General features: G+C 28.6%; 1 protein-coding gene across 4 annotated transcripts in view; it reads right to left on the reverse strand.

The window, feature by feature from the left end:
- HDAC4 (histone deacetylase 4) overlaps positions 1 to 26,333 on the reverse strand; it is a 425,916-nt gene that overhangs the window by 92,017 nt on the left and 307,566 nt on the right. For all 4 annotated transcript variants that reach the window (XR_012758717.1, XM_075381378.1, XM_075381376.1 and 1 more), the window contains one exon: positions 11,056 to 11,162. Coding sequence is in view for 3 of the 4 variants with exons in the window: in XM_075381378.1 (XP_075237493.1) it covers positions 11,056 to 11,162 (107 nt within the window). In the remaining variant the exon portion in view is untranslated. The remainder of the gene's footprint in view (positions 1 to 11,055; positions 11,163 to 26,333) is intronic.

Genomic DNA, 26,333 nt, shown 5'->3' on the forward strand with positions numbered 1-26,333 from the left:
TCAAAAAATCTGTATTTTTTTAATTTTCTGAAAACCACCAAAAGCATCTAACAAGAGAATTTGTTTATTTCTTTAGATTTACATTGTTATTAAATGGAAGAAACCAAAACAAATCCACTAAAAAATGTACAACCAATAAAAAATCACGTAAGAATTTTTTATTGGGGGGGGGGGGGTGAATCATGAAATTTTATTGTAATATTATTACTAAAAGTTTATTACTTAAACTTTGATACATTAAAAGTATAAATGAAATAAAAAAATGTTGAAAAATTAAAAAAAAAATCAATATTTTAAACTCTGATCAGCTCCCCCACCTGCAGAGTATTTTTTTGGGGTTGCTTGCACTACTATTACTACACTTAGAAAGACATTAAAAAAAACTTTGATTAAAAAATATACAATAAATAAAAAAAACAGCTTTTTTTGATATTTGGGAAAGGGGGAAGAATTTTGTTTTTAAATAGTAAGATAAGCATACTGTATTGAGTCCATAAAGTGAGGTTACGTTGCAGAATTTTGACAAAATTGACCTCCCACAACTCCCCTCCACTCACCAGAGATATTACCCCAAAATTTTACAAACATATTGCCCACACACATAAGTCTCCCCCATTTTTTTTTGGGGGGGAATCCTAAGTCATAAAATGGTAAGAAATGCAAAAAAAATCCATATGCAATTTTCTGCCTGATTACCATATTTCTTTCTTGCAGTATATCTCTAGAGCTATGATATCAGGAAATCATGATATTGCATGACATTCTCAGCAACATCGGTCAAGTCAAGATTACCAAAATAAAATTTAAGCATTATAATTCCCATATTTCAAATAAATCTTTTTTTTAATTTTACGGTCATCCTTACTTTGTGGCAAGACTTCAGGAAAAAAATATTTATGAAGAAGTGATGATTCCTAACAAAAAAATAATAAATTAAAAAAAAAATTGTTTAAAAAATATTGATAAAATAAAGTATAACTTTAATGAAAGTAATGAAAAAACCTTCTCATTTTGGATCCAGAAAATAATGTAGGTACTAAAGCTACTTTAATTTTAATAGCCCCTTTAGCGATGAAGAAAAATTACAAAAAAAATTTTTCAATAATTAAAATTAAAAGAATAAAGAGCCAAAAAACATATTTTTTTTTAGAAATGGAGAATAAGTTTTAAGGAAAGCGTTTTATAAAAATATTGATATACAGATTAATCTTTACAAATTTACTTAATTAAAGTTTTCTCGAAATCTAACATCCCCCTTGGATACAGACTAAAATAAAAAAATTTACAAAACATTCTGTATTTTAAGTCCAAGGTTTATAATTAAAAAAAAAAAAAGTATACATTTCTTGATTGCTCTACATATGAAGAATAAACTCTGAAAAAATTCTTGTAAAATATTTACGGCAAAGGGAGATAGAGCAAACGAACAAAAAACATACAAATCAATTTTAAGAGGTGAAGATTGATTTTTGAAAAAACTTTTTTGGTTATTTATACTTCCATTGTAGGTAACAATTTTGCTTTAATAAAGTTTACTCAAAAATAAAATTCTCTTAAACAAAATCAAAAATTCTTTTTCTAGTAAATATTCCACCTCCACATCTTTAAAAGATTTTGAAAAAATAATATGATCAATGCCCCACAAACAGTAATATTTGAGCCAAATTTGAAGAATATCAATTCAGTCAATCATTATATAAAACGCAAAGAGCAGTGCAATACACATAAATATAAGTATGCACATAAATATATACATTTCTTTAGATCACTTGATTGTACCGTAAAACGTACTTGCAAAAAACCCAATACCCAATTATTTAGATGCTCACTACACTTTCATGTGACATCAGATGCAGAGAGACTAACTTTTCAGGTAGTGACGCTTAATGACAAAAACTTCCAGTCTTCCAGTTAAAACTGGCTTATGTTTAAATTTAAAAATATTCAGCAGCCACAATGGAAAATTTTACAAAAAATCATCACATACATGATCATCATCATGCTACCTAATATTGTACAGAAAATTACTGGACAATTCATAAAAATTAGAACATGCGTTTAGAATTAGAAGCTTTCACAAGAAAATGTTCATTTTGTTCAATCAATAAACACACACCCACACCCACACACACATATTTTAAAAAGTTATTACTTCTACTAATCAAACAATTTTAAGAAATGATACGATTTTTAGATTCTGAGCTAGTTGAAACGTATTCTTTATTACTTTTGCATTCATTTATGCATAAACCGAAACCGCTACTATTGTTAGAATCTGATTTATTAGGACTTTACTAAAACTGACTAATAAATAAATCAGAAAAATAATTGAGAAACATAAAACAAAATTCAAGGAAGCGATATCAAATCAAAAAAATTATGGCTAGTATTTGGGAACTGCAAAAAAATATTTCTTATAGAATCATGTTAAATTTTAATACATCATAAATCTACAGTAAAAATCAGAAGAAAGTTCGGGATCAATAAAAGATAAATAAATTAGGATGCTCACAAAATTTTCTTCCGAACGATAATGACTAGCCCCACTGGAAATAGTATAAAGGTTTTATTTGACAGTTCAAAAGGGAAATTTTCAATAAATTTTTCTAAAAGTTGGGAAAATAATGGCTAAAAAAAAATGCAATTATGGCTGGGTAATTTTGAAACTACTAAAGAAATTACGCATATAAATTAATAAGTGAGAAATTCAGAACAATTGAAAGGATGAATTTTTTGGCAAGAATATTGAAATTTAATACCATTATTATGAACTGGAATCTAAACAAGATGAAGTGAAAACATCCCATTTTTCTAGTCAGGGAAAAAATGATTATGATATTTTAGGATGTTAAAATAAAATAGAAAACAATTGCTAACATTTACAGGAACCAAACGGCAACAGTAATAATTGAAGAGCATAAGAAAGAAGCCGTAATAAGAAAGGGAGTTTGACAAGGATGTTCCCTATCCCCGTTATTTTTTAATCTTTACATAGAACTAGCAGTTAATGATGTTAAAGAACAATTTAGATTCGGAGTAACAGTACAAGGTGAAAATATAAAATGCTATGATTTGCTGGTGATATAGTAATTCTAGCCGAGAGTAAAAAGGATTTAGAAGAAACAATCAACGGCATGGATGAAGTCCTACGCAAGAACTATCGCATGAAAATAAACAAGAACAAAATGAAAGTAATGAAATGTAGTAGAAATAACAAAGATGGACCACTGAATGTGAAAATAGGAGAAGAAAAGATTATGGAGGTAGAAGAATTTTGTTATCTGGGAAGTAGAAATACTAAAAATGGACGAAGTAGGAGCGATATAAAATGCCAAATAGCACAGGCGAAATGAGCCTTCAGTCAGAAATATAATTTGTTTACATCAAAAATTAATTTAAACGTCAGGAAAAGATTTTTGAAAGTATATGTTTGGAGTGTCGCTTTATATGGAAGTGAAACTTGGACAATCGAAGTATCTGAGAAGAAAAGATTAGAAGCATTAAAAATGCGGTGCTATAGGAGAATGTTAAAAATCAGACAGGTGGATAAAGTGACAAATGAAGAGGTATTGCGGCAAATAGATGAAGAAAGAAGCATTTGGAAAAATATAGCTTTTCTTTCTTTTTCCTGTTTAGCCTCCAGTAACTACCGTTTAGATAATACTTCAGAGGATGAATGAGGATGATATGTATGAGTATGAATGAAGTGTAGTCTTGTACATTCTCAGTTCGACCATACATGAGATGTGTGGTTAATTGAAACCCAACCACCAAAGAACACCGGTATCCACGATCTAGTATTCAAGTCCGTGTAAAAATAGCTGGCTTTACTAGGACGAACGCTGGAACTCTCGACTTCCAAATCAGCTGGAAAAATATAGCTAAAAAGAAGAAACAGACTTATAGGCCACATATTAAGGCATCCTGCAATAGTCACTTTTATATTGGATGGACAGGTAGAAGGAAAAAATTGTGTAGGCAGGCCACGTTTGGAATATGTAAAACAAATTGTTAGGGATGTAGGATGTAGAGGGTATACTGAAATGAAACGACTAGCACTAGATAGGGAATCTTGGAGAGCTGCATCAAACCAGTCAAATGACTGAAGACAAAAAAAAGGGATGTTACGGTCAATTTTTTCTGGGATTTTCTTCTTTTTACCATCAACAGCTAATAAAATAAAGATATGCTTGGAAAAGAATCAAATTGACATAGAAATGGAGTTCTTTTTTAAGATTAATGTTTATTTAAAAAATGCCGAATAAACTCATAAAACTGTTGTAAATCAAGGTGATAGTACCTGTTACATCTACTTTTTAATCCTAACCTTGAATTATCAGACTTCTTTTAATCTGATATACTTTCTTTCTTTCTTTTTCCTGTTTAGCCTCCGGTAACTACCATTTAGATAATACTTCAGAGGATGAATGAGGATGATATGTATGAGTGTGAATGAAGTGTAGTCTTGTACATTCTCAGTTCGACCATACCTGAGATGTGTGGTTAATTGAAACCCAACCACCAAAGAACACTGGTATCCATGATCTAGTATTCAAGTCCGTGTAAAAATAGCTGGCTTTACTAGGACTTGAAAACTGGAATTCCTGACTTCCAAATCAGCTGATTTGGGAAGACGCGTTGCGTTCACCACTAGACCAAACTGGTGGGTTAATCTGATATACTGAATTATTCAAGTTTCACAGCAACAAACAATGTTTTAAATAGGTTAAAAAATAATTATAAAGAATTTATTTTTTCTACTGCTGGATTATAACTTTGAATTATGTGGCTAGAATCTGTATCTTAATGAGGGTTATTATGAAACAAATTTTCATTACGATACAGTTATTCAACCACTGGCCAATCAGAAGTGGATGTTATTTCAACAATTTTTTTATTATAGATTTAAATCCTACTTAGTATTTAGCAAGGAGTGCTTAATTTCAAAGTACACCAATAAGTAACTAAGTTTCTGTATTAACACTGTTTTTCCTTTTGTTAACTATGACATATTCTGAGGAAGAAATGTCTTAAACACTGATAGACATTAAAAAAAAAGGCAGAAGTTATGACTAAAAACATGTTGCCACAGAATCTACTGTTTAATGTATTTTTTGAAAAATTAAAAACTTATTCCATAAACAATGAATTCTATCATCGATTTAAATCAATAATTCAAATATTTTTCAGCTCTAGGAAACATACAGTAAGCAACTCTATAGAATAGTCATTCATGCCCTTACAAAGCTTACGACAGTAATCAAGACTCATGTTATAACTTACTTCGCATTTGTACATCAATGGATATCATTATAGGCTTGTTGCACAATGCACTATTATGTAATAATCGCTGTTGTATGTAATTGTTTCTAGGGATTAAGGGGTTGTTATATTTACTAAAAAAAAACAAAAAAAAAAAAAAAACATTAAAATAACAATAATTCTTTTTTTATTTATTGAGAGACCCTTGTGAACGATTTAATCTGTGGTTTTATACAACATTTATTCAAATCTTTACAAGTGTTATTATTATAAAGAATTAAGCCACACTTAAAACTATTTATAAAAATTTGTAAACGACAGGATTGTGTGATTAGAAAAAAGAATTCTAATTCAAAACAAAACCGTTAGTTTTAAAGCGAAAAGTTATAATCTTTAAGCTTATTGTACAATGGTTTTAATAGAATTCAATAGCTTAATCGGTCCACTGCTGAATGAAATTTATTTATTTTTTTGTTTAAAGTTTATACTATTGAAATCAATCTTAACAAACCTAAAAGTGGTAAATTTTCAGTTCATTCCTTTATCATTTTATTAAAAGTGGTTTAGACCATTTCATGTCAGTTACCCGACAATGTTCAATGAACGTATAGAAAAAAGCTTACCAATTTATACTCAATATTATAGAAAAACATGAATACAGAATCAAAATAAATCTTTATATTTTAATTTATAGCATCTTGAAGTTGAATTTAACAATAATACAGTTGCTCAACAGATATGCCTAAAATATTAATTTTTTACAAGAGTATACAAATTTAGTACCCTTTAAAATATTTTATTTGTGGTCAAATCTTCAAACTTACATTCTGACTGTCTCTTGACACAATTATGAATCACTCTTCTCCCATGTGGGCTGAGTCAACCAAATAATGAGGTCAACATCTATTTCCAACTTTTCAATATATTATACTAAACTTGTATATTATCATCTGATTGAATATTAGAGTTTATTATTTATCATTTCATAAATTACTATTTGGTAAAAGAACGAAAAAGATCTAAATTTTCTTATAATTTCCCTTTTGCTTCTTACATATTATCACAAATCTGATATTTTATTCACAAGTGTAACTAAAATTGAAAAATTTCTTCAACAAACAATATTGACAAACAGGTTAGGTTGAATTATTACTTATTTCGATACCAATTTAATTGATAGCATTCAGTTATGTTACTATTTTCTATTTATTACATTTACACCAATTAAATTACAGTTTTTATTACAAAAACATTTTTATTTATATGTATATACAGGATGATAGGCCAATACTTTGACAACTCATTCTAGAAGCTTAAAATAAGAAAAAAGTACATTTATCCATAGCGCCTTAAACACTTCGTTAGCGAGTTATACAAGGTGAAAGATTTCACCCGAGTTTCAGTTCCTGTCAAAAAAATTGTTTTTTGACACTATTTTTGGCGTTGTACATGGGATATCTTAGAAATTAAGAGAGATATAGTTCTGGGACCTATTTTCTTCGATTTCCCAGCTCAAAAACCATAAGAAACAATTGAATTTGTCCCCTAATTGACCTTCCCAGAAGTTTAGAAAGCCTTAATTTACCCGGAAGAACTGAAACTCGGGCGAAATCTTTCACCCTGTATAACTCGCTAACGAAGCGTTTTCGGACCTATGTTTATATGAATTTTTTTCTTATTTTTCTCTAGAATGGGTTGGCCTCTAGAATGAGTTATCAAAGTATTACCTATCCTCCTGAATCACTCTGTATATGACAAAACAATAGTCAAACAGAAATCTTTCCAATAGGCCATGTGACACATACATTTACACTTTTTTATATTTACAATATGTCAGGTAAAACAAATATTATTAGAAATAAGTTTAAATAATGTAAAAATACTACTAAATAATCAATGTAAAAAAAGCATTTGGCATAAGTGGATTAAAAAAGTATTGTAGTACATTCAACATAATACAATATTTTTTAATATTTAAAATACAAAAAAAAAAATATTATTAATAATAAGCTATTTAAATAGGGATTAAACTAGTAATATTACAATAATGATAGCTTCTTATTAAATTTCTCACCTACTATTCTGTTTTTTTGGTTTCAATAAATAAAACGTCCCGGTCTGAAAGATATAACAATGTACAGACGTAAAGATACACCATAAACAAGGATTGCAGCTTCCTACAGACCCAAAATTCCTGAACATCATGGTTTGGAGTAGTAATGAACTAAACCTTTCATTTACGAGTCTTCGGTCCGAATCCTAGTCTGGCATGATATTTTTCGTACACTACAAAAGATTTTCATTATTTATTGACCCACCACGTAAGTTTTGATTGTGAATCAATGAATCATTAAAGGAACAAAAAAAAAACAAGTATGTTTATATATGGTTGGCAAACATAAGTGTGTTTTTTATCACATTGGATGTTATAAAGGTAATGATTAATTTTCAAAAAAAAAAATTAATGATAAATTCCTAAAAAAAAGAGGTATATTTACTGTGAATTTTATTGTTTTTTTTAAGTGTAAAAAATATTTTTTGGAAAAGTTATAATTTTTTATATGATTTTTAACGATAGTTGATGTTATAATAAAAAATAATTGTTGTAAATAAAAATGTAAATGTTTGTTTGTTGAAAATCTTAAATCTCCGAAAGCTCTTCACAGATTGCTTTAAAATTTTGATACAATGTTGCATTCGAATACACGCATGTTTTTATATACCTAAGATGTCACACCTGTGATGGGTAACATCACATTTTTTGAAAACTGCACTATCTATTGGACGTAAAAGCAACACACGCTAAACTAAATATTTTACGATTCCATTTTCAATGTTTCTGATGTGTCTGCTATAGACTAAAAAACTACTGGACCAATTTATACGCAGGGAAAAAAGGAAAAGTAAGTGGAAAGGAAAAGGGAGAAAAATAAAAAGGGAAAGGGAAATGAGGGAAAGAGAAATGGAATATGGTAAGAATTAAAACAGGAAAAGGAAAAGGGGAGAAAGAGTAAAAGGGAAAGGTTAATTTTGTGAAGTTCCATAATGTTCATTTTGTTAATGTTTTATCAAATTTTCAATTGTGTTCACTTTATCTATATATATATACATACTCAAATCTAGCAATAGCGAAGCATTGCCGGGTCTGCTAGTAATAAATAAACATATTCATTATTAATTAATTTCATTTTTGCTCATTTAACATAATAATAGATAATTGTTGAATTTTATGGTAAAATGCAATTACTGATATAATTATTTTTTAATTTGCGTTAATTTTTTGTTACGAAATACAATGACTCACTTATATTTATTAACTAACAAATGCATTTGAAAACAGATAATATTTATTATTTTTCTATTTATAATATCATTCAAATATAATCATTTTGCGGTTACACACTATCCATTCATTTCCTGTCAAAAACTTGACTGTATAAATAATGTTAGTAATCAATCAATCAATTCAATTTTACCTTTTTTTTTTTTTTATTACAAAATAACTGAATCTCAATACTATAAGGAAACTTGTAATCATTTCGTTCATGAGTCTGGGTAAATTGTAAATAAAAAAAATATTAAAGTTTGACATGTACAATATAACTCTGTAAGAATTTAACAATAAAAAACCTAACAATACAATTAATCATTCCACAATTATTGAAGTAATAATACATAAATTATTAGTTTTATCGTGAAAGAAAGCATAGAAGAAAATTATATACATTCTTAGTGTAGTACTGTCAAGACAAAAAATGAGTATACTAGAGAAATATAAAATACATTCAATATTTTTTAAAAGATTTTCTTGGCTAAATTAGAATATATATATATAGGGTCACTGCCAAGTAATGGCGAGCTTGGAGTGGCGTCGATTACTGCCCAATGCATTTGCATCAAGTTTATGCTACTAAGAGTTGACTAATCATGGTGTGCCAATATTTCAAAGAACAGTAATATAGCAGCAGTGACATGCGGATGGATCATCCAAGTTTGCCGTTACATGGTGGCTACTGTACCTACTGACCAATCATTCGTAAGATAATGGTAAAGAAATTACTGTTTTATAATTGTTTTTTAAAACGGTTAGTGATAAAAGAGTTTTCAAAAGAAATTGATTTCTTTAAGGCCCATCTGAACCGGTAATATTTTAGTATTAACATCTCTTATATACTATCTATGGACATAATCCATGGAGATAACGAGGTAGAGATAGATTCTTTATATGAACAAGGGACATAGCTTCCCACCAGATATGAATCAAATAGAAAACTAAGAAAAGGCTACATTTAATTTATAATATTTAACAACCTTTCAATCTGTTAACGATTTATATTAAAAAATACTAAGTAATTTGTTTTTTGTTAATTTTTTTAACATGTGATAATACGATAATGGAACAATCACGTTATGTGTCTTGTAAGATAAACTTTTATTTCATTGTATTCTATGGATTAGAAGATGATGGTTAATCTAACTGGTGAATTTAGGTGTTTGGAAAGTAATTAATCCTTAAAATTAAAACAATTTTCTGACAAATATAGAGCAAATAAAAATGCAAATTTTAAATAATAAAATTTACGTTTCGATGAAGTTAAAAAGAAAATATATGTAATAACGAAATATAACTGCCATTACATCTCATCTTAATTGATATTTATAAATAAAAATGAGACTGAACATTTAAAACCAATATCGATTTAGTTAACTATACGATAAAAATGATTAGTGTAAGTTGTCTCATAAATAAGAACAATCTAAACAGCAGTAGAGCAGTATAACATCTTTGTTATAATGGTACTCTACTTTTTCCTTTAAGACCATTTAATTTAATACCACTAGAAGAAGAGAGAGGATAAGCAGAACAGTGGATAAAAGAATATCCATTTATGTAGGAAGTTCATAAAGAAAAGGCAACCAATTAGAAAATGAGGTCAGAAAAAATAAAATCTGGACAACTACAGTGGAAGGATCAGTAGAAATAGAAAGAAAGCAAGGAAGAAGAAGGATGTAGTTAATAGATAAGATGAAGATTGGAAACTAAAAGGAACAAAGGAGAAGGCTTCAGATAGGGACGGTTGGATAGAGATACCAGTGATATAAAAGAATTTCTATCAAAATATAATAAATTTTTATTATTTACTTATATGACAACAATGACAGGTAATGCCCTAAAACAATTACTAATTAATTATAATGAATTTTGTATTCTGTAAAAAATACTATGTTTGATTGGGACTCAAGTTTAAAAAAAATGATCCTAACCTGTTACTAAGATCAGCAGTAATTTTTAATCTCTATACACACATTTTTCATTCAGTTAATAAAAAAAATGTAAAAATACAAAGTGAAAGAAATATCTATTACTAAAATAATGGTAAAAATCTGAAAATTCAACAGTCCAAAATATCTAAACAGGAAATGATTGGTTTTTAAGCCAGTTTTTAAATAACTTTTTCTTTTACTTTGAATGCAAAATCTTTAACCACGTTAAAAAATCGACTTTTCTTTAGTTTTATTATATATAATGAAATTAAATTTGATTGGTTAACAGAAAAATTACAGTGAATAGAATAAATGCAGTCTTAATTTTTCTTTATTACTATAAAAATCAATGATTAAGCCTCAAAATAATAAAAAAAAAGCGATATTATACAACTGAAAACTGTATTAAACCAATCATTAGCGAGTACATAGAAACAAAAAAAAAAAACGTAAAAAATTATGAAAAATATGAAACTAAATTAATGTTAACGATACATCAAATAAAGTTAATATAAAAATTTCTATTACCTCAAGAATCTGATGTTGAAAAGCATGTTCATGGCCATTAGTCAAACTATGCAAGTCGTTTCGCCTGCTAAGCGCAGGGCTTGCAACGGGTGATTCACGAGTCATATCTGAAACAAGAATAAAATAAAATTGTATAATTAATTTTGAAAACTTACATAAGAATTTGGGAATAAATGACAGCTTCAGATTTTCAACAAACTTGAATGCAAATTTATTATATTCACATCATTTTGCTATCTATGCTGTGAGGGGGTATGACAGTTTAATTCCTGCTTGTGTAAATAAAAAAAAGCATATAAGTAAAGATTGTGTATTGCTGCCTTCAATACACTCTTCCCTTGTACATCTATATATTCGGTTGGGAAGAAAGTAATTTCGCTTTTACAGTGTGAAAAAACTTAATTTTTTATACAAAAGATGAATTTTAAACAATTATGTATTTTCCATTTTGTCTGATAACCTTTTGCCATCTTTTTAGCAACTTCTTGATTCCACACTTGTAGAACTTCTGGTCCTTATCCGCAAAAAATTGAATCAATTGCGATTTCAGGTTGTTTTCATCATTAGTAAAAATGTTTTCACATTCAAAGAGCAAACTTCAAAATAATCGATAATCTGATAGTGCAAGATGAGGGAGGAGCTATAAGTGGGATGAGACATCATTTCCCAATCAAAATCCAATAATTTTCTACTAGTTACATTTCATTGTCTTGGTGGAACATGATTCCTTTCCTATTTGCCAATTCTGACAGTTTTTCTTTGACTGCTTCTTCCGGTTAAATTAGCTGTTGACAGTAAACATCTGAATTAATTGATTGGTTACATGGAAGCCGCTCAAAATACACAACTTTGTATAACACCACCAAATTGACAGCATGGTTTTTTTTTTATGCATTTCAGCTTTTGATGTGGCTTGTGACCACATTTCGATGTGGCCGGTTCATTATGCTTAGACCATGATCGTTTTCAATTTATTTTACTATAGACGATCCACATATGATAATTCGTTTCACAAAAGAGTTCGCTTCATCGATTTTAGAATCAAATATTGATTCGTTCTGTTAAATGAATCGCTTCCAATTCATGCGAACCCAAACAGCAGGCTTCTAAACGAGTCCAAGATGTTTATGTGCTTTTAAATCGTTGTATGTGATACAATTAATCTCTCTGCAATCTCTAGCATAGTAATAAGATGATCCGATTCAATTATGATTTTGATTTGGTCTTCATCAACTTCAGTAAGTCAATCAAAACGTTGGTCATCTTTGAGCTCCAGAATGAAATTTTTTTAAACCGATTCTGACACGTGTATTGTGATAGGCAATCAACATCATAAACTTCAAATATATGAACCTTTGCACCTTTCCGGCCTTTAGGGAAATAAAAAAAAAAATATTGTAAATGTTCATTTTTGCATTCCATGTTAAAATTGATTTTAAAGTAACACAGATTTTAAAATTACAGGCAATTTGTTTCTAAAGTATGCTATAAATGACAGCTATCAAAGGCCAAAATAAAAAAAAAATCGCAACATTAACATAAGTCCTTCAAAACAAACATAAAGCTATCTATTTGTGAATACTGAAATTTAGCTCTTGTCAACCCCAATATGTATATGTTTATTGGTATTTCCCCTTTTGGAAACAAGCCTGAAAGTCTTTCCAGAATGCTATTGAAAGGCTTTATCATATTTTTTTTTTGTTAGTAACAATATATCTCAGAAACAAAAATTCATCCTTCTGTAAAAGTAAACATTATTGGAAAGTATTTTAACTACCAAAGAATAGAATTTTAATTAGCATATAATTTTCAAATACAGTACTTATAAAGCCCATATCTCCCTAACCCCTTCAATGACTGTGACCAAATTAAAATTGTCAATATACGGAAATACTTTATTGCGCCGAATTTCATCCAAATCAGTCCATTCAGTCTGGAGATATCAAGCAAAAAGCATGCCAATATACATATTTTAACATTGAAAAATTCCACAAGTATGTACTTGTGGAATTTTTCAATGTTAAAATTTTGTATTTTGTTTAGAAGTGGTAATTAAATATTGAGGCCAACAAAAAAAAAACCCTGATATGCAAAATTTTTCCTAGCATATTATTCTGTATTATACAATATCAATGTATATGACAGGGGAAACAAAAGTAATCAAACAATTTGCTCATCGCAACTTCACTTTTAATTATAAAACTAAATCTGTACAATATTCAACACTGTATATTCAATATTGTTATTAATTACATTTCTATTATTATGAAATCATTACAAAAAACAATAAAACAAATTAAAACATAGTTAAAATAATCTGAAATTCCGTAAATGCGTTTGGAACAATATAAAGAATAATATTTCAAAACATGAAAAAAGAATATTCTTATTAATTTCGTAAGCAAATAATTCATCCCTTTTGTAATTTGAACTATAACATAATGTTTTTTTTGGAAAAAAGATACAAAAAAAAAATAGAAAATATATATATATATACATACATATATACAGTATCTTTCATAAGTTTAAGGACATCTTAGAGAAACTGTTTATGTCAGTTTGTCTTTAAACTTATGAACTACATACAAATCTTATATATCTGTGAGAAACAGCTTTAAAAAATACATCTTTTGGTGAAAACTGCAAGCTTCTAAGTTAGATGCTTCAAATTTTATGGAGTCATTTAAATGAGCTACAATTAGCACATTTTTTTATAAAGAAATTACTATTTCTCGTAAAATATGTAACCTAGGCTAATGAGTATGATATAATTTTAAAAACTGTGTTTTAGAGTTTTTCAATAGAGTAATAAGAAAAATTCTAAAACATTTATTTTTCAGTTAAAAGGGTAAGTGATTTTAAAATTTTCATGAAATTTTGTTTTTAAGAAAATAATGTTCAAAAATGTACAAATCACTTTAAAGTGTCAGCTACACTAACTTAGAGTGTCAGGCATACCAACACTAATTAAAAATGTCAAGTTGGCACTATTATCAGTTGTTTCCCACCAAAAAGGTCATGAAGTAGCATTTGTTTTCTTTGAGGTAAGGTTGGTGAAAAGTTTTTTTATTAACAATGGGTAAGAAAAGTGTAAGTGTAGAAGTAAAATTGCAAGTAATCGGTCTCTGGAAAGCAAATAAAACATACACAGACATTGCTGAACAATTAAAAATATCAAAAACACGTGTACAGCAAGTCGTTAAAAAATATCTTGATCAAGAAACTGTCGTTGAACTTCCACGATCTGGTCGACCATGAAAAATGTCAATGAGGCAAGATAGAGCAATTATAAATGTATCAAAACTTAATCGGTCTGCTAGTTTGCCTGATATAGCGACAGAAGTAGCACAAAATCATAGAATTCAGATTAGTACTGCCACTCTTTCTAGACGTTTAAAAGAATCTGGAATGAAATCACATTTCACATTAGCACAGCCTCTTTTAGGCGCTGCCCACAAGTCAAAATGTTGTCAGTTTTGCAAGTAATGAAGAACCGGTTGAAAGAAGCTTGGCGCAGGGTTGTTTTTTCTGATGAAAGCAGATTCCAGTTGTATTCAAAGAGAAAAATTAGGGTCAGGCGAACAAAAACTGAAAAGTTTCTACCGGCCTGCATAATTCCTGCTGTGCAAAGTGGAGATGCTGTCTTGGAGTGTGGTTGCATAACTTCAGAGAGCGCTGAACACCTTCGAATAATGGATGGGACAATGAACAGCATACAGTACATAAAAGCAACGGAAGAATTCATGCTTCCTAGTGTCCATAACCTGTCGGGTGAGAATTTCATCTTCCAGCAAGACAATGCACCTTGTCATAAATCATGAGTTACCAAGGCACGGCTTGATGCAAATGATTTGGAACTTTTGGACTGGCCTGCTCATAGTCCTGACCTAAATTCGATTGAGAATTTATGGAATCGGATGGCACTGCAACTTGCCAAAAGAAAACCTAAAAATAAGGCTGAGATACGACTTCAAATCGCAAGTCTGTGGCAACATGTGACGAAAGAAAAATGTCTGCAATCGATTGAATCAATCCCTGATAGAGTAGCAGCATGCCTAAAATCGTATGGAGGTGATACAAAATACTTAACATTTAAAAAATTATGGGGATTATCTCCATTATTTTTATTTTTTATTTTTACTTGTATAAAATAAAGAATTTGTCATGAAATACTGATTTTTCGGTTATTTTTAACTTGTCCTTAAACTTATAAATGATACTGTATATATATATATTTTTTGTTTTTCTTTAAATCAATTCTTTTAAGAATTATACTCCTCTGTACTAAATAAATATATTTATTTTATTAGATCAACCAAAGTACAGAATAAATAAAGAAGGATGACTTTCCTTATTCCACTGTAAATGCAGAAGCGCTTACACAATTTATTCACATCATCAGCTGCGTTATATATTCATCTCAAATTATATTACAAATTTCATAAAATATAACATAATGCATTCATTTATTTTAAACTTTTATTCAGTTAAATTAAAAATTAAAACAATATTTAAAAATATGAAAAATTAATTAAAATTAAATTGTAAAAGTTTTTTTACACATGTAAAAATATGACTTCAAGGCATAAAATCAAATAAAAATAATTTTAAGTAAAGGAATTATGCATGTTGTCCATTTAATTGAATTTACTTTACTACCTAATGATTACTATATATATATATATATAACTTACTTACTTACTTACTTACTTTACTATAATATCTATGAGTAAAAGTTCTGTTAAATGGACAACATGCATAATTACTTCACTTAAAAATTATTTTTATTTTATTTTATGTCCTGACATCATATTTTTACACGAGTAAAATTGTTTACAATTTAATTTTTAATGTTAATTTTAATTAATTTTTCATATTTTTAAATGTTTTAATTAATTTAACTGAATAAAATTTAAAATTAAAAAAAATATAATAAAATTAAAGGTTTTAAATTTTAAATAAAATAAATAGATGCATGATAAGTTATTATATTTTACGAAGTTTGTAATGTAATTCGAAATGAATATATAATGCAGCTGATGATCCGAGTAAATCGTGAAAGCGCTCATGCATTTAAAATGGAATAAGGAAAGTCATCCGACTATTTATTCTGTACTCTGGTTGATCTAATAAAATAAATATATATATATCACAGTGGATTCCAGAAAATCCTATCACTTCAGGAAGAAGCCATAATACTGCCTTGAACGGCTGGCCCTACTAAGCAATAGTAACAAAAAATGAGGAGATATACATAACGACAGTACATATTAATATTAAACACAACTTAACATCTTATTAATCAGAATTTTATTTCTAATACTGCATTAAAGCTATGTAAACAACAGTGTTAAATTGCCAAATATTATATTCTTTTTCTAGTTCAAATGGTTCAAGTCAAAATATTGACTCCCTTTTACAGTCAGTAAAATTTAAAAATATGTATTTTAATATCTACTACTTTGTTAAACTTCTTGAAAAATTCTTAATTTTTCTCTGTTGTCTCTCTGACATTCTACATATTTGGAACAGACTTGCAGTTCTACTAGCAGGCTTCATTCAGTATCTTCATGCATAAAATATTGCTGAAGTCTATCAATGAATTTTTTGCATCTTATATCGATACACATTTCACTTTTTATTCATCTTCACCATTTTCAACTTTGCCCAGTTTTTAATTAATCATTCCTCATCACCCTCGCACTATTTGAAAGAATTACATACTGTGCGCAACAGTACGTAAAAATCTTTCTTCTAATGGTTAAGGAGAAGATATCTCCCCTCCCCCAAAATGTTTAATCAGCAATCAAATGAAATACACATCACTAATAAAACTGTAATTATTTTATGAGCAAAATAACGAAACATACAAACTAATGGGTCATTAAATCAGCATAAGTTTACATGAATTATACCATTATGTTTTTGTTTTTAGAAAAATAGCCTCATTAAACGACTGCCCTGAATAACCAGTTGTGCTATTAACTGGAATTCACTATCTACCTATATATATATTCAATGTTACAATTTTAGAATTAAATTTAGGTTATATTTTAGTGTCACCTTACACTCAGTACCGAATCAACGGAGAATGATACAATTAAAAAAAATTTGAAAACTTTTAAAACTGATTAAAAAGAGAAATTGACGACTGAATTATATAAAATGAAGAACAAAACTAATAAACTATACATTAAGACATTCCAAGTAAATGAATTTAATTCCGAAAAGTACATAAACATAAAAACAAGACAATAAGAAAAAAAAAATTTGTAAACAACTTTTTGATGTAATTACTTTTATTTCATTTTTATTTCTGAGAAATGTGGCGTTTTACAAACAAGTGACATTTTAACCAGTCAGATGTGACAAACAAAAACGACGAATACAACAAATATAAAAGGTGTCATGATACAAAAGTCATCGCTCTCTTAAATTACTTTATTTGATGTAATAAAATCGATAAAAAAAAAAAAAATAAATAAATAAAACAAAAATAATAATAATATAATAAGTTAAAAAGAAAAAAAATAATATAAATTTTGATGACGTATAGAAAATTATATGGTATATAGTAAACTGACATATAGGTCACACATAAATTATTGTTAATATTAATCGTTTAGCAAACAAACATTGTTGCAATTTACTATAAACAGAGATGTCGACTATAGATACAAAACAACTCATAAATTATAATCTGGCAACATTGTATTTGTAAAGAATATTTAATTATTATGTGTATGACTAAAGAAGTCATGACATTCGTCAATTTTACTACTTATTATTATTAGTTTTTTTTTAATGACACCAATCATTAAGGTCATTAGCCAAAAAGGCCAAATATCTATGCAGTTATTATATAAACAAATGCAAATTGCAATGATCTGAACTATATGAGAGAAAATTATACATATAACCCTACAATCATTCTGGAGTTTCATCAAATCAAAACCGTCAACATATTTTATCTAATTAAAAGATCAAAGTTTTGAAAATGCTACTCCCTGATATGCTCTACATATTGAAAGATCATAAATCATTTTATAACTGTCATCTTCCACCCCATCCCCCATCAACTAGTTAAAACAAGAGCATAGATATTTGTATTTTTTGAAATTTTGAAATCCCCTGAATACAATCTTTTTTTTTTTTTAAATATTATGTATATATAAGCAATCTAGCAACCTTAACTGCATAACACAGTGGTAAATTTTTTTTTCTTTCATCTAGAAAGTTCTAGGTTCAAATTTCAAACAGATTAACATTAATCAATAATTTTAATTACATTATATACACAAACATATTTATATAATTACGGCTTCCAGTGAATTTAAATGGGTAAAGGGCAAGTAGCATACAATTAAATAAGAAAGTAAACAGCAAAAGACAAAAGAAAAACTGTGATAAGACACAATTTTCTTTAGCTGGCTCGAAGAAATTACCAATTAGTAGGCTAAATTGAAGAAGATGGCCATGGTAGAAATGAAAATATTAAAATGGACAAAGAGAAAGATAAGAAATGAATGAATATATCAGAAGAATGATCACCATGGATTGTAAGTGATACAAATGGAGAATGAGGTGGTTCAGTTAACTTTCCCTGATAGTGATGATGTGTTCATCATTGATTCATTGTGATGAAGCAAGTTAACTATCATTTAAATTCTGCTGGAGTGGAATACCGATATAAAAACGTTTTAATGAAGATGGCAGTTTCCTACTGCCATCTTCTATTTCATATTTTATTTCCCCATAAAAAGCCTGCCATGAATTGCTTGTTATCCTTGAAAATGACTATGTATAAACGTAAATGAAGTGTAGTGTCTTGTACAGTTTCAGGTCAAGCATTCCAAGCCACCGAATTGGTCTAGTGGTGAACTTGTCAACACAAATCAGCTGACTTTGAAGTCGAGAGTTCTAAGGTTCAAATCCTAGTAAGGACAGTTAATTTTATATGGATTTGAATACTAGATTGTGGATACCAGTTTTCTTTAGTGATTGAGTTTCAATTAACCTCACGTCTCAAGAATTATCAACCTGATAAAAATACATTATATTATACATTCATGTATAATTATACATTCATGTATAATCATTAGAGACCGGATTATATGCAACATAAAAAGCTTGAAATATGCATGAAAAGCATCAAAATATGTAACTTTAAATAATAAAAAAATAGTAATTTTTAGTTTTTTTATTATAAAATCAGCATAAAATTAGTAAGCAGTTGAATAACATCGATAAATTCAATAATTAACAATTATTTAACATTTTGTTAATTTTGTAAACATAAATAATCAGAGGTACTGTTCCGTTGCTGTTAAGAGCCATGCAGCTAATGGGTTTGGCCGGCTACAACGTAAGAATTCATTTATTAACAAGGTACCCCACCGAAAAATATTGTAAATATAGCAAAAATATGCAGTAACCGGTGACAATGTGTTAATATGCAAATGCATATAATCTGCTCTCTGATAATCATCCTCTGGAGTAATACCTTACAGTGATACAGGAGGCTAAACAGAAAGAAAAGAGAGAAGTCGACCATTCCTGAGATGTGTGGTTAATTCAAACACAATCACCAAATAATACCAGTATCCACGATCTAGTATTCAAATCCGTATAGAATTAACTTCCTTTAATAGGATTTGAACTTTAGAACTCTCAACTTTGAAATTAGTTGATTTGCGATGAGTTCATCAATAGACCAAACCCCCCAATGGGTTCATGTTACATCACCTACAACAAATAGCACTTAACATGAAAAATATTATGATTATATCTAACGATTCAAAATATTTTCATTCATCACTTCTGTAACTGAAATGTGATGTAATATTTTCTCCTCATTACCATAAAAAATTATTTATACACATTTATTTATCTAATATTTACATAATATAATTACGTGTATAATACAAACATCTGGTTTATATAAAACACACAAATGTATTCTACATAAAGATATAAGTGGTGAAACATACTAAACAACTTACAAAGTAAAAAAAAAAACATTATTTGTATAACCTAACCTCAAAACAATCATGTATAAATCAATTAAGTTTGCTGCTGCATTAGTCACAATTAATCTGAATCAGTTTTTAGACTGTAAAGCAATAATAATTTTTTTTTTAAATTATATTAATCACAAAATTTTTAAACCAATGAAAACTTTCACCATTTCATTTGATGTAATATACAGCTGGTTATGAATAGACAGACATAATTGATAATATTTGCTCAAAAAGTTTCAGGAATTAACTGTATATTCATATATAAAACACAATAGCCTACAACAAAACTGTTCAGATAGATGACTAATCACTTATGTACCATGTCAACAACATTAATTTATCATATTTACATAATATAATATATTTATACTTTAATGGGACTTTCCTAGAAGTCGTAAAATTATAAAAATACTAAAGTCCAGTACACACCTACTTAAATATAAGCTTTTATTCACATAAAAAAAATGATACTAAATAATGTGTTACATTTCAAATTTTACTAGAATATAAAAGAAAATAAACGATTTTTAAAAATATACAAATAATATTTGAATTATTATTTTACAATTTTTTATCGTTCTGGGAATAAAAAATTTCTATACATGTGAGGTACTGGGTATATTATTATTCAAAATTATCATTTCTGGAATAACAGTTGTAAAAAAATAAAAACATCTTCCAAAAACAATTATTTTTCTTCTGCTGTAAACCTAACAAAGAATAAAAAAAAGGAACAAACAAAATGCCTTTTGCTAAAGGGTAAAAATACCAAGTCAAAATTTATATCTAATAATTTTTGTTTAATTATGAAAATTTAAAAAGAAAATATACTTCAAATTCTACAACTGGATTACAATGCGCTTCAATTATTGTATATTAGTTATTTCTGGTTATATAATTATAATATCTAACTGAAAGTAAGCTAAATTGGTCAAACTTTTGCTCATGTTTTTTTTTTTTTTTTTTTTTTTTTTTTTTTTTTTTTTTTATAAACCTTGACATTTCATCATCCCTTCTAACAAAAAAAAAAAAAAATGTTATTTTATCATTAAAAATTCTGTAAGGATGTATGTATATATACATATGTTCTAGATGAAGAGTAAAGGACAGAATAAGACGAGATACAATGGCAAGGGAAGCCTTTTTTTAGAAAGAAACACCTACTGTGCAGCAACATGGATCTGTATCTGAGGAAGAGATTGGTGAAATGCTATGTTTGGCGTTTACTTTTGAACGGTAGTGAAACATACACTGGGGAAAAAGGAAACAGATAAGATTATGAAATGTGGGTCTGGATGAGGATAGAGAAGATAAAATAAGTGGATAGATTAAGTAACGTAGAAGTATTAAGTAGAATAAATGAATATGAGGTATGGCTATTAAATAACGAGACCAATGCTGCTACAGAACTGCGCATGTGCCAAATTCATACGATCTATATCTGTGTAGCGTGACGCCTTCTCTTTCGATTGTTACCACTCCAGTTTGTGTAGACATATTAGTTTGGCCGTGGCCTTCGTTTGGATAACATCTGTTTTTTATTAGAGCAAAGAATTGTCGTGAAAATTTAAATGAAACGTGGAAAAACCGCTACTGAAATTTATCTTTTATTAAAGAAAAGTATATGGCAATGAATGTTTATCACATGCGCAGGTTTTTGAGTGGTTTAAGCGTTTCCAAGATGACTGAGAAGATGTTGAAGATGATGTTCGCCCGGGTCGCTCTTCCACATCGAAAACAAGAGAAGTATTGAACAAATAGGTAATTTCATCTGATCTGTCGGTTAATTAATCATGTGATTGTTGAAACTGTAGAAATTGACAAAAATGCGTAAGGCCAATTTTACATCACAATTTTAACATGCAAAAAAGTGTGCGCAATAATCGTGCCTAAAATTCTCACAATCGAACAAAAGGAAGATTGTGAAATTGTTGGTTCTGAAACTTTGAATGCCACTGAAAATGACCCAAACTTCTTGGAAAGAGTGATAACATGTGATGAATTTTTCACATATGACCCAGAAACAAAGCGTCAATCCACGCACTGGAAGGCATAAGCAAATCTAAATTCAAAGCTATGATGATTGTTTTTATCAATATTCATGATATTGTGTACCTTCAATGGGTTTCTGAAGGTCAAACTATTAATGAACATTACTATCTTGAGGTCCTTGCTCAACTCCGTGAAAAAATAAGAAAAAACTACCCGAATTATGGAAGAATAAGTCATGGGTTCTTCATCAGGAGAATGCACCGGCTCACACTGCATTGTCTGTCAAGGCATTTCTAGCCAAATATAACATCAGTGTTAGACCATCCACCGTATTCACCTGACCTGGCACCATGTGACTTTTATCTGTTCCCCAAGGTCAAATTTGGATTAAAGGGTACAAGATTTCAGACCATTGAAGCTGTGAAAGAAAAAGAGGCACACTTCATGAAAGACATCGCAAAAGAAAACTTCCAGCACCGTTTCGAACAATGGAAAATTGGCATGGAGTGCTGTAGTGATAGAGAAGGGGTGTATATTGAAGAGGATAATAACTAAATATGTATAAATTTAAAATAAAATATTTTACAGCATTAGTTGCATTATTTGATAGCCACACCTCCTATAGAAAAATACTGGCAACTAACAAAAGGAGGAAAGTAAACTGGACTGGGGAAAAGGAATAACAAATACAATTCTTGAAGGATCTGTTGAAGGTGAAAAAAAAAAGACAAAATTAATAAATGACATAAAGAGAAGTAAAGGTTATATATGATGAGACATAAAGAAAAAACATGGGACATAAATAGATGGAAACAGTGGTGTCAGGGACCTGATAATAAGCAGAACACCATACAGTGATGATATATGTATGTCAGTCTGTTTTTTGTTAGATATTTACAAAGTGGATGAAATTTTTTCACAATGATTTTAGTATATGGAATATTGATGCTATTTAATTTGGTCACTAACAGCCAATGGAAAAGAGAGATACAATCCTAATAAATCCCTAACTAAAAATTTTATTCAAAGAGTAAGTAAATTTTTCCGCATAATTTTTAATGCAGTTAGTTAGTTAGGTGGCTGAAAGGCTTTCTGATTGTCTTTCATCTTATTCAAAATCCCTTACAGACATGAGGGTAAAAAGTGTTTTCTTTTTCATAGTTTCTGAACTCAATTTAATACATTCATGCATTATTTACATAATTACATCATATTAGTATGTATGTCGCTTTATGCATTTGTGCAATTTCATTCAACGATGAGAAATAACACAAATTTTTTTTTTTACTTATTTTTCATCAGCTTATATTTATATAAGCTATACTTATATATATATATATATATAAAACCAGGAAAGTAAAAAAAAACAGAAAAAAACAGTAGTATATATAAATATATATTTATATATAAGACATCTAACTGGGTCAAATTTTTTTGGAGATCTTGACATTGCATAAATCCTTCTAAAAAGAAAAACACTTTTAGTAATGAAAAATTCCAAAGCTTGGCCTATTTTATGGATGATATTTCCAGACATCATGAAATGATTTAGGAGAGATTTGTAATAATGATATATATATATTTATACATACACACACACACACATATATGAGGTTAATGATAGGTACATTTTTTCACATAATATGCCCCTTAGGCAGCTAAAATACTTTCTGTTGGCATGTAGTCTGAATCGCAAACCCCCATTAAAACTGGAGATAAAAAACCCTTTTATCATTTACATCATTTTCTGGGTAAAACCTACCAACCTGGTGGGTTTTACCAACATAATGTTTCTTTTTTTTAACCTCATGGACCACCATTTAGGTATTGCTTGAGGATGAGGTGATTGACAACTTTTGTAGCGAGAGAAAATGCCATGCCTGACCAGGATTTGAATCCGGGACCTCTGGATGAAAGGCCAAGACGCTACCACTCGCACCATGGAGGCCGGCAAACCTATCTTAAACATTACTTCTTCGTTAAATTTTTGACTATTTTCCGTTTTCATTTTGTTAACGAATAATTGAATGTTCTTATAATGATTTAGAAATAATTATACTTAAAGTAAAAAGTTGCAAAATAGTGTAATATACAACAAACAAACAAACAAACAAACATTTAAAATACATACTAAAACATCAGAATATTAGTCAGAACCTATCATTTTATTATCAGAACATAAGATAGGTTTTAACAAAAATATAAACTCAATAATTCCATTAAGTTTTTCAATCAATTATAGTAATACAATAATCTCTATTGTCTTCATATATATATATATATTGTATAATATTAGTATATAAATTTTAAAGAAATCATGCTTTCATTAAGTTATTACAAAGACAAAAAAAATTATTTCTAATGTTATTAAAAAGAACAAAAAGGAAAAAAATCAATAATGACATTAAAATTGAAAATAAATGGTTTTTAAAGATAAAAATACATACAACAGCATAATTATAAAAGGAATTTAAAAAAAAAAGTAAAAATAAACTAACAAGAAAAACCAATTAAAACATTTTTCTGTAAAAAAAAAAAAATGTATCTTGAAAATGTATGAATAACTATATATATTATTTAACTATTTAAAACGAAGGTCAATTCTATAAGGAAAGTCTTTTTTTAAATGTATTAATAATAACAATAATAATAATAAATATAATAGAATGAACGAACGGCAGTAATCATAAGTAATAAAAGAACTTTAAAAAAAATATTGTAACAAACATAATTTGTTTAATGATTGGGACAAAACAAATGTTTTAACATGGATAAAATGATAGTTGAAAAAAATGACAGTCTGTAACTAGGAATCGAACCTGAGACTGGGTTATTTAGAAAAAACCTACTATACGAAGAATGACCAGTGAAAAAAAAACAACAAACTATTACAGATGTATTATTATAAACCCCCATAGGTTGGTAAAATAATAGTCGGATTCTGAGATTCAAATCTTACTAAAGGTAAGGTAATCTTTTAAACAGATTTGAATATTAAATGGAAGATACCGGCTATCATTAGCACATGTGACATCCTCTGGCAAAGGGAATACATTGCATCCTCCACCAATAACTAGGGTCCCATCAAATACATCCTGCTAGACTGAAAGGCGATGGCACCATCACGCCTTCAGTGGGTGGACCGAAAGGGAGTCACGTTGGGAGAAATACGCTAACACGTGGTTAGTCCAAGGTTGATCCAAGTAATGATTTCAAATTATCTGCAAGGATCGGAAAACAATTCAAAATTCCATCCATAACATAACAAACATATAACCGACATTAAATAAAGAAATAACTACCCGATAATAAGAAAGACCAAGCAGCAAGGGATTGTTTGTTGTCCAGGTTCTGTGATTAGTAAGGGAATATGTATACCCCATTATCCTTGCGTTCCATTCCAGTGGATATCGGTCAGGAGATGCACTCATAAATTTTTCAGTACAGGAATGTCTGATTTTGTATGTATAGCAAACGCAAAAATATGATCCAATGCTACATGACAATTTTATGAAAAAGTCATTCTTTTCATTATTTACAAGCATAAGAAGCAAAACATACCTTCTTAATGCGAAATATTTAACTTCTCTTGTGAATTAGATTTTTAGCAACTTATTTTGTCGTTGTTTACAAATATCCAAAACTACTTTTATGCGGTTTGATTTTTATAATTTAGGTTATATTTAAAATAAAAGTTAAGTGAAGGTTAGGAATCAAATCAAGCAATCTTAATATCCACAAAAAAAATAAAAATATATATATATTCGCTAACATGAATTCACATTCGTCATACACTATTTAAGGAAGTGATAATAATTTAACAAATACGACAATAAATATTTAATATTAAAATAAAATGTAGGTCAGAATTTAAGTTAAAAACAATTTTAAGAATAATTTTTCATTTCTCCCACAAAGCAGTACCGGAATAATGTTCTGGCATATTCTGTCAACAATTCACCCCTGATACTGATGTACATTGGTGGTTGGGGTTCAATTAACCACACATCTTAGGAATGTTCGGCTTGAGTCTGTAAAATAGAACATATCATCCTCATCTAATTGGATCATAGGGTTACTTATTTTCACAAGTTGAACAGATTGCAAAATAATACATTAGAAATAAAAGAAAAAAAAATTAAGTAAAAATAATACTATAATTATTTATATTGCATTAATAATACGCATAAATAATATTTCATATAATAATGTGCAATAAAAAATAAATGAAAGAAATTTCTATTTTAGGAACAATTAGCGGAAACT

The sequence above is a fragment of the Lycorma delicatula genome, chromosome 13 (genome assembly GCF_047948215.1).
Source record: "Lycorma delicatula isolate Av1 chromosome 13, ASM4794821v1, whole genome shotgun sequence".
Lineage (NCBI taxonomy): Eukaryota > Metazoa > Arthropoda > Insecta > Hemiptera > Fulgoridae > Lycorma > Lycorma delicatula.